Genomic DNA, 8,781 nt, shown 5'->3' with positions numbered 1-8,781 from the left:
GCCTATGACACGCTACTATTATATAACGCACTTCTGTGTACTACTGCCTAGATTAAGGTCGTAAATGTTGAATCCGTCAGACATTTCCACATCGGTTTAATAGGAGGAGAAATCGACACAATTTCCTTTGTGTGCGCTATATAAATTCTTGATGCCTATACAACACTTCAGAACCTAAATACGACATATCCACAAAGTACCGTTGCGGAAGGCGCGTTTAGAAGTATGGTATTATTGAGTCCGGAAAATACGTCTCTATAGTATTGTAGCTACCATTAATGGTCTATTTGTTGTTTGTCTTGCCTTGCTTGTTTGTTTACTAAACGCGAAGGTGCTCATTGCTTTACCAACCTATGGGTTGCCATTTAGCTAGGAGATGGCTTAAGCAGCTTATGCTATGATAAAAATATAAACACCGTATGGGACTATAAGAGTAAGTTCACCTCAAGTTAGCTGAATGCTGCAGCTGGACTAATACAGAAATTTCGTATCGGGCGACTGATATAGGCTGTCAGCTGCCGCTTGGATTCTCTGAAGGTTGGGCAATTTCTGGCTGGAGCAAGAATCATCCCATCATTTAAAGGTGCTTCGTTTTTAATTTCGGATTGGAAAGAAAATCGGATAGCGGATACAATCGTCTCACATATGAGCACGTGTATGAATAAAGCTGTTTTGTCTACTCTAGCTATATCTACACGCAACTAACCCACATAAGCATCGGTTTTGAGGAGGTACCAATACAACTTCCTCCTTGAGATTTGCTCATAGACAAAATAAATAAGGTTGTGAAAGTATATTTTTTCCATCTGGAAATTGAATAATGTTACTTGCGCACAGCGTGGTGGGTCTTCGTACATCAGTGGTACCCGTTGGTACGTGTGCGCAAGCAGTAATTAAACGGAGCCGTTGTGACTCCTCGTGGCAGACTTATCACAGAATAAGGTTATTTTCTCGCTGTTTTTTTTAAAGCGGTTTTTCTATGACTGATCTAGCTTAATGACCTTTGTGATTTCATGACTTGCAGCCTCTGGCATCTTTCGGTTAGAAATTCACATTGAGGACAGTGTATACACGGGTACAACTCATTCCCAGAATATCACTGAGTGAGCCGTCGACGTAAAGTTGATTAGCGTCTAGTTAACTGACGCTTGCGTCAATCTTCAGCTTGTAATGATGTGACCCATTTGAGAAGCCAAATCTCCGTGGGCTCGAGTGTTGCGATAGCCCAGCTCCGACGATGAGTAGCGCTGACAGCGCTAACAGAAAGAGCCCGCTTCGCTGAAGTCGCTCTTTCACCAGAAGTAGGTCACTTCGAGAAAGCAGCACCTGAAGTGCTGGATCTGGCTGATATGTGAATGAAGTCCAAACTCCTGAAGCACAAAGAAACAGAAGAAGTGTTAAATTTGGTTGCATGTGAAAACTGGACAAAAAACAAAACTTCTTATAAAATAATAAGAAATGAATTAACATTGAAGCGTATGATAGGCATGTACCCTAGATCCGCGTTTTTATCAGACAAAAACGAGGAACAGTTCACTCTGCTATACTAACCTTGTGTACAAATATTGCCCTGCTTTCCTTGCGCGTCGGCAGCAGTTCGCTGTAATTTCACCTCGCGGGTTATCTGCGGAGAATAAATGGTAGCGTTACTGAAAACGATGTATCTTGTCTGAAACAACAGCGGAATAGCTAAACCAGTATTTGTCTTGATCTCGGATCATCAATCGTATACAATCGAAAGCTCACCAAGTTAATGTAAAATGACTAACTTAATACTACTACCTATATTTACAAACCGAGATCAAGCAGGCACATCACGAAGAAGGTATTCAGTGCGTTGTTATGAATGGCGATGAATCCAGAAGGCTTCAAAATAATAGGTTGAAGTGTATTTGGCGACAAATGGACTATTTTGAAATGCTGTAACGAGCGGCACGGTAACAGGTCGCGCTATGCTCTATAGGCAGTGACAAAGTGGCCTACAGATCTTCAACTATTGGCTTCATAAAGAGCTTGGCTTCTTTTTCTTTCCCAGCTTGCACGTATACTTATGCATGAAGATTTATGTTTAATCTTCGGACAGGCATATGTGGGCTAAATCTGGTTTTGAGATCGCAGTTATTACACAGATCTCACTCCTACCCCTATTGGATAGCCTAATATTTTGTTATCTAAATACCCTGGTCCAAAATATAAATACGTCTATGCAATCTGAAAAGGGCAAACGAGGTAATCGATGTTGCCACGCAGCGTAAGGCATTCACCAAACATACCTTACAAGCCATATAAATCTTTTATTTGTCAGCTACTCGGCAGTACACTTCACCGGTTTATCAAGCCACTATTCCTTCGATTTGGTGAATACACGTCAATCCGATTAAACTCTTTCGGTGGCGGTGTACATTTTCCGAGCAAGCTTGCAAACGACCCCCCCTCACGTACGAGCCGCTGTCACCCCACTACTTTTCGACTCGAAGCTCTGATGCCGGTCGCAACCAATTATGACTCGGCGCTTCTTCGAGAAGCAAGCGGAGATGCCGTTGCACTGCTTCGGCTAGTCGTTGATGGACTACTATCTTCCACTGGACTTTTCAATACCTAACGTTTGGCATGACTAATGGTTCTAATCGAATTGTAAGCTGGCAGATGCACACCGACAGGGGCGGCGTGGGAGAGCGACGAGCGTCTTGTTGGGCACGAAGGCTCATCGATCGTGAATCAGTCAGTAGTAGGGGGATTTAGCCAACAGGAAAAAAAAGCGCTTTTATTTTCCGGACTCGACCATCACCCAGCTGCAGGAATGACTGGCTGTGTTTACACAATACGATCTACTTGAAAACGTCTACCTGGCGTTGCCTGCACGAGGACCGAAGGCTGCATGCAGAATATCCGCGAATTGACGTAGCTAAGATAATTGGCGTTGTCTTTTTTCTGCTTTAAAATAGAATGATGTGGATAAAACGATGTAATATAAAACGTGTTGAGAGCTATTTCGTTGCGTGGTCGTGAATTTTCGAGATCTAACTTTTTTTAAATTTTACTTACTTTCATAAGTTCCCTAAATAAGGTATGGTGCAAGTGGCTGAAAAGCCCAACATCGGCGGCCGAGTCTGGTTAGGAGTTGCACGAAATAGCAATGATAGAGATTAAGATCTTACAATGTATTAATACAATGCAAATACGTTTTTCATACTATACAAGTGTACACCGGCTTGGGTAGCTACCCTTTTGTTTCTTAGAAACTGAACGGTTTCCTTAATGAGTGCCATTTGCACAAGTAATCCGAGCCTTGAAAAAGATCTCGAGGCTACTTGGACAAACTCTACGATTGAGGTTTAAGCATGACACCTCATTTCGATTACAAGGCCAATTTTTCCACTACCACTGGACCACCGATGGTACAACTATACACTATATACTATACTATATATAAGTTCTTATGAATGTCTACTCACCTGTGGAGGTATGGCACTCAGATAACACCTAGAAGGCGCCCGAGTCTTTGGTAGCAGGGCAGCGGGCCCTTGAATGACAAGGCATACTTCAGTCAGCACCATTGGAGTCTTGGCCTTTGCTGTTTGCTTTTCATTTTCCCCAGTTTCTTCCGATTTTACAGGCCACAAAAGCATCACCAGCTGAAACGGGGCGCGAGACAGAACGCCTCGACTACCAATCTGAAAATCAATGCGTATAGATTCCATGGAATATTTAAACAACGACCGAAAATCATAGTAATGTTTACCTGTTGTTGTTTAAATACCTAATGGCTTACGCAGACGAAAGTGGCAGAAGAATAATAAAGACAAAGGTGCGGAAGAGTGGACGAGAGCTCGAATATACAGACATATGAGCATCGTTCGAAAACAGCACATTTCAGTTTTTTAGTTTTTGAAGCACAGGTAAATTCTACCCGTGCCTGTGTAGAGGCGTCACATGTTTTTTCTAAACATGTGACGCCTATGAAGAATCTAGGGCAGGTTCGTGGTATCCTCATAACTGATCTACGTGATAGGGTTACTTGTAGGTTTATAGACCATGTAATCTCTCATAAAAATCTTCATCTAGAAAAATACTTTTTGATATACCCATAACATTTCTGCAAAAACTTTCCCCCAAAATAGATATTTAGTTCAAGTCTAGTATTTCGTACAAGTTTACGAATTACTAAAGAAAAATGCGTCGCTCTCTTACTAAATTTTCAAAATTCGACTGAAGACATGAATACATTGGTTCTATTTACCCTGCATTTCCCTATTTCTTCAAAAAAAAAACGGCGATTTATTTTATTACAAAACAATTTTGAGATAAATGCTTCCGCTCGTGTACAAGTTTTTTTTGTATACTATATTCATCACGGAAGACGTGACGAAATATGCTATAACAACATTTAAATCCAATTTTTAAGACAACCTATAATACGTCAGTCTAATTCAGAAACATAACAGTAGCAAGTAACTCCTAGTGGTACTAGTAAGCTTTACAAACCATATCGCCGGTGGCAATGGCATGCCAAGACATAGCTTCTGTCAGGACACTACGGTGGAAATTTCCCTTGATCGAAACAGCTACTGTGACGTTCTGTGGACGGTCGGCGGAATGTCCGTTATCGGAAGTATAGCCCCCAGCACCTTTACCCTTTGTACTACGGCTCCTTAGGGGCAGTTCAATATCAGGAAGTAGGGCAGCCAGGCTTTTCCCCTGGTCGACTACCTGCATGCGACAGTAAAAGAATGTGTCGTCCGTTATAGAAGCGTCAATTGAAGTGTATGACAAATTAACTTTGCATCGTGATTGGATCCTCAATGACAAAAACTTTTTTCTTTAGGTTAAATATTTCCTCTAAAATAGGCGCGCCATCTTTGCTAAGCAATCTATGCCCGTACTTGACAATTTAGCATTAGAAAACAACCACAATTGAAGTGTTTTATTATGAATATCGCTATTATTCTAGAACTCGATCGTGAATAAACGAAACTTCGAAAATTTTCAAAATGTTCATTCGATGTTTTTTCAAATTTTACTGTCGTCGTCGTCGTCGTCTTCATACCCACGTACTGGTTGCTTGAGTGCCAAAAATAAACATGCTGTGGGAAAAATGTCGTGGCCAGATGAAACGATATTAGGAGCAAAGGAAAGCACTGACCAACTGAAATGGGCTGTGTTCCAGGTAATTACCTGAACCTTAGGTTGATCAGCTGACGCTGACGTATTCCGGCTGTTTGTATCTCGGTTCTTGTTAGGCAGTACGCAGTAGTGGAGTTGTGCCAGACGCGACATGAACTCGTTCCAATCCAGCTCAACATCGGGATTAGCGAGTGTACGATCTTCTAATCCCGACGACATGGATAACATTGAGAAAGCAAATGCTAACAGACAAAATGTAAATAATAGAAGCGGTGGCTGTAGTGATAGTAGAATTCGGACAAGGGATATTCCTGGACTTATAAGGAGCATCGCGCAGCGGCATGCGACGTCGCGTCTCCGCATTGAGTCTCGTTGAAAGCCCCGCCACGAGCTGAAAAAGCGGCACATCCGACGAGAGAATAGATAAAAGCACAATAACATTTGTTTGATTGACTATGCATCCAACAGAGCTGATAGGCGTATATATATATATAGGAAATAGCTAGGAGCTCGTCATTTAAAGTCATCTAAATGTGCTACGTGGGTAGATTGGATCGATTAGCAAATCACAATAGAAACCTATTTTTGTTACCAGTGAAACATATTTGCACAAACAGCAGAAATTAGGTCCAGTTAAATTGTAAATTTTTTTATTAAAAAAGGTCACTTCAAAACACAAATGCTGCCCTGAAAAGCTCGATACGAATATAAATTCAGGAACGCCCAGTTTGCCTGTCACAAATGATCACTCCATATGGCGACAGTAGATCGTTCAGAAGTGGCGTATAGCAAATGGAATAAATCAGACCACATATGCTGTTAGAGCATTCAAAAGAAATTGCCAATTTTTTTTTTAAGTAAATAGAACATCTTCGTTGCGATGTGCAGAAGTATGCGTGATACGATTTTGATCACGCTTTAGCAGAACATTGTCCGCTACATAGAGACGTTACCGTCATAACGTTCCGAACGCATATCACAGAAAAAAAAACAAATCAGGTTTGTCAATAAATAACTTCTTACTGAATGCCTATTATTCATTGTATTTAAGCAATTGAATATACGAATGTACACAACGCGTTTATTACATTCGTGATACGATACATGTACATGATAAATATAATAAATTTGCGTTCGTCATCGCTTGGTCAGCTAATGGTGATAGCTCTTAGAGCCGCCATACAGATGAAAGCCGTTCCTTCAGCGGTTACCATACACACGCCAAAAGTAAATAGCTTTAAGACTGATAGATGCTGTTTTTAATGTTTTATGAATTTATTGATCTGCATCTTCGTTATGTTCACAGACAGGTACACAAAAACCATAGATTGGAGGAGACGCCTACTACACTGATGCAATATATGGGCAGCTTTCTGGAAGCCTTTTACAGCTGTCACCAGTTACCTAACACGTCTCAAAGAAGCAGCAAAACATTTCAACAGTATTTCAACAAGTTTTGATAAGCCGTCGTTCTCATCATTCATAGGCTCTTCAGATACCACGCCAATTGAAACTATTATCGATAATCTAATTAATGATTAAACAATACGTCTCAGAAAAAGAGATACGGTCTCCGATGCTAAAGCCAATACAAGAAGCAATGGAGATGAAAAAACGTATAGGAATGCACTGATCGCCCCAAGGCCACTAATAAAGAGTAATCTATCATCGGTTTTATTAGGCGGCATGGCGAGTCGTACTCCCGTATTAGCATACATTAGTCTGTCTACGAAGGACAGTATTGTCGTTACGAGTACCTTTTCAGCCACTATCCTTAGGCCAAGTCCAAAGCAGTTCGACAGCGTAGAGGAAACGTAGACTCCTTCAATAGCTCCTTGATCGCTCTAACAAAGCAATACAACCCGACCCAAAAAAGCATTGTTTTGTAATACAATATGAATATCATTCAACTATTAGTGAGCCTACTCCTGGTCCACCGTTGAAAGCTACTATGGCAGTTACTCGTCCTTGGTAGTACATTATTTTTGGAAGAAAGAATAATGTTCTTTACGTAAGCCTCGACCCCCTAGAGCGTATTGGATTAGCTGTTCAGGCCAGACTGTGTGGGCATAAATGTCGATGGAAACGGTTTCGACAAACAGTTTCGACTAGTACACCCAAAAATTTCGATATACTCGAAATAAACTTACCTGTCTTGACATAAGCCAATGGGCTGTCAGTCAGTACTCCTTATGTAGAACTTCTATAGCCACTGTTTGGCCAGGCGAAATGATAACAATTAAGCTGAGCACTCCGAGAAGAACTTCGCCATCTAGATGACCTAATGTGATTATTGCAGTCCCGATTACTCCCTCGTTTTTCCTTTTTGGAACTATTCGTTATCCGGTTCCACAGTCGGACCACTGCAACTCTATTAGCTTATAGCGGGAACACTGCATTCAATTTCACAACTGCGTCTCCTTTGATGTTGGCAGAAAATACGTGCCTGGTTTCCCACTAATATACCAATCGATTTTTCTCTGACAATGCTGAGGACAGTTAGCCTTCTATCAAGGGGGGCTATTAACAGACCGACAAACAATAGAGCGATTTGGTAAAAGTCTTTACGAAAAAGCTAAGCTGCAGCATCTATACTTAGGACAAGTAAACCCTGACCGGATAAGCATCTTGCGCTTGCTGCTTTGCTACTGTATGAGCTCGCGTTACGTTAACGCCAACTTAAATCCTGAATAGAACGTTGATAATTTGGGTCTTCAAATATTTTCAACGTCGACTAAATCATTTTAGCAGCGGCAATCGTGCAGCCCTACGGTTAGACCTGGCAGGGTCAACAGTACGACGAACTGTTCACAGGTTTTTTTCACTTGCCATTTATAACCCACCACTATTTCTATTTGCAGGCACACAGCCGCCAAGCAGGGCCACATGCTAGTAGAACAACACGGTTTTAACCGGCGGACAATTTTTCGCTTACTTGTACAGTAAGAACTGGTCCGACGATAGTTCAATCAGCCACCGTAACGTCAATCAGACTGCGCGGTAAACTTGCTGTTATTGCTGGTTGAACTAGCCAGTCTCACTACCGCCGTTTGTGCTGAAAGTGGGTTAAAGCCGCCGTAGGGTTGCGACTGGATTTCCTTCTTTCCCTGGCGTGTCCCCGATGGGAGAGAGTGGGAGTTTCATTTTTCAAAGGGCCGGCGCATACAGATAGGTTTAGACGCACCGACGATGACTGGTCGAGCTGGCATAACTTCGAAAAACTTTCACCAAATAAACAACAACGTCAGCATTTTGAGTCATTGATTTTACTTATGATGTTGATATTGAAGATATGTGAAATTTGTTCCTGACAACCTTAGTACGCTATTCCTCAAATAGAAATATCGTACCCTTACCGCTTGCTAACCTAATCCAAGCAAAACATTGCCACAGACAATCACTTGTTATGTGAATCTACTTGACAGTACGTCGATTACTGAAACGTTTTGCTCCGATGTTTGGCGGATATATAAAGGCGGGAACGCCAAACAAACAAATTTCGTCCAGTTTTACGTTTGCCTTAACTTCAGTTAGCGTTTTCTAATTGTAAAGAAACCACTTACAGAATGCGTCCAGCGTCAATTGCATGGAATCCTGGAGCAAGTAGACCCGTTTTCGAGGCACCGCTTCGGGCTGGTCTCGTTACAAGGTCTCGTC

General features: G+C 41.6%; 1 protein-coding gene across 3 annotated transcripts; it reads right to left on the bottom strand.

The window, feature by feature from the left end:
• Positions 1–67: 67 nt before the first annotated feature.
• Positions 68–8,781, bottom strand: LOC111266375 (uncharacterized). 3 transcript variants are annotated; one of them, XM_022843821.2, is made up of 7 exons: positions 7,275–8,176; positions 6,882–6,968; positions 5,176–5,515; positions 4,486–4,710; positions 3,456–3,674; positions 1,552–1,624; positions 68–1,370 (listed from the first exon to the last, which is right to left on the bottom strand). In XM_022843821.2, exons 3-7 carry the CDS (start codon positions 5,485–5,487, stop codon positions 1,138–1,140), a joined length of 1,062 nt encoding a protein of 353 aa, XP_022699556.1. In that variant the 5' UTR covers positions 5,488–5,515; positions 6,882–6,968; positions 7,275–8,176; the 3' UTR covers positions 68–1,137. The 3 variants fall into 3 exon arrangements, with proteins under 3 accessions (XP_022699556.1, XP_022699558.1, XP_022699557.1); XM_022843823.2 differs by lacking the exons at positions 6,882–6,968; positions 7,275–8,176 and adding an exon at positions 8,688–8,781; XM_022843822.2 differs by lacking the exon at positions 6,882–6,968.

The sequence above is a fragment of the Varroa jacobsoni genome, unplaced genomic scaffold, assembly GCF_002532875.2.
Source record: "Varroa jacobsoni isolate VJ856 unplaced genomic scaffold, vjacob_1.0 scaffold_1076, whole genome shotgun sequence".
Lineage (NCBI taxonomy): Eukaryota > Metazoa > Arthropoda > Arachnida > Mesostigmata > Varroidae > Varroa > Varroa jacobsoni.
The sequence above is the reverse complement of the archived record's forward strand: the minus strand, read 5'-3'. Positions and strand labels throughout refer to the sequence as shown.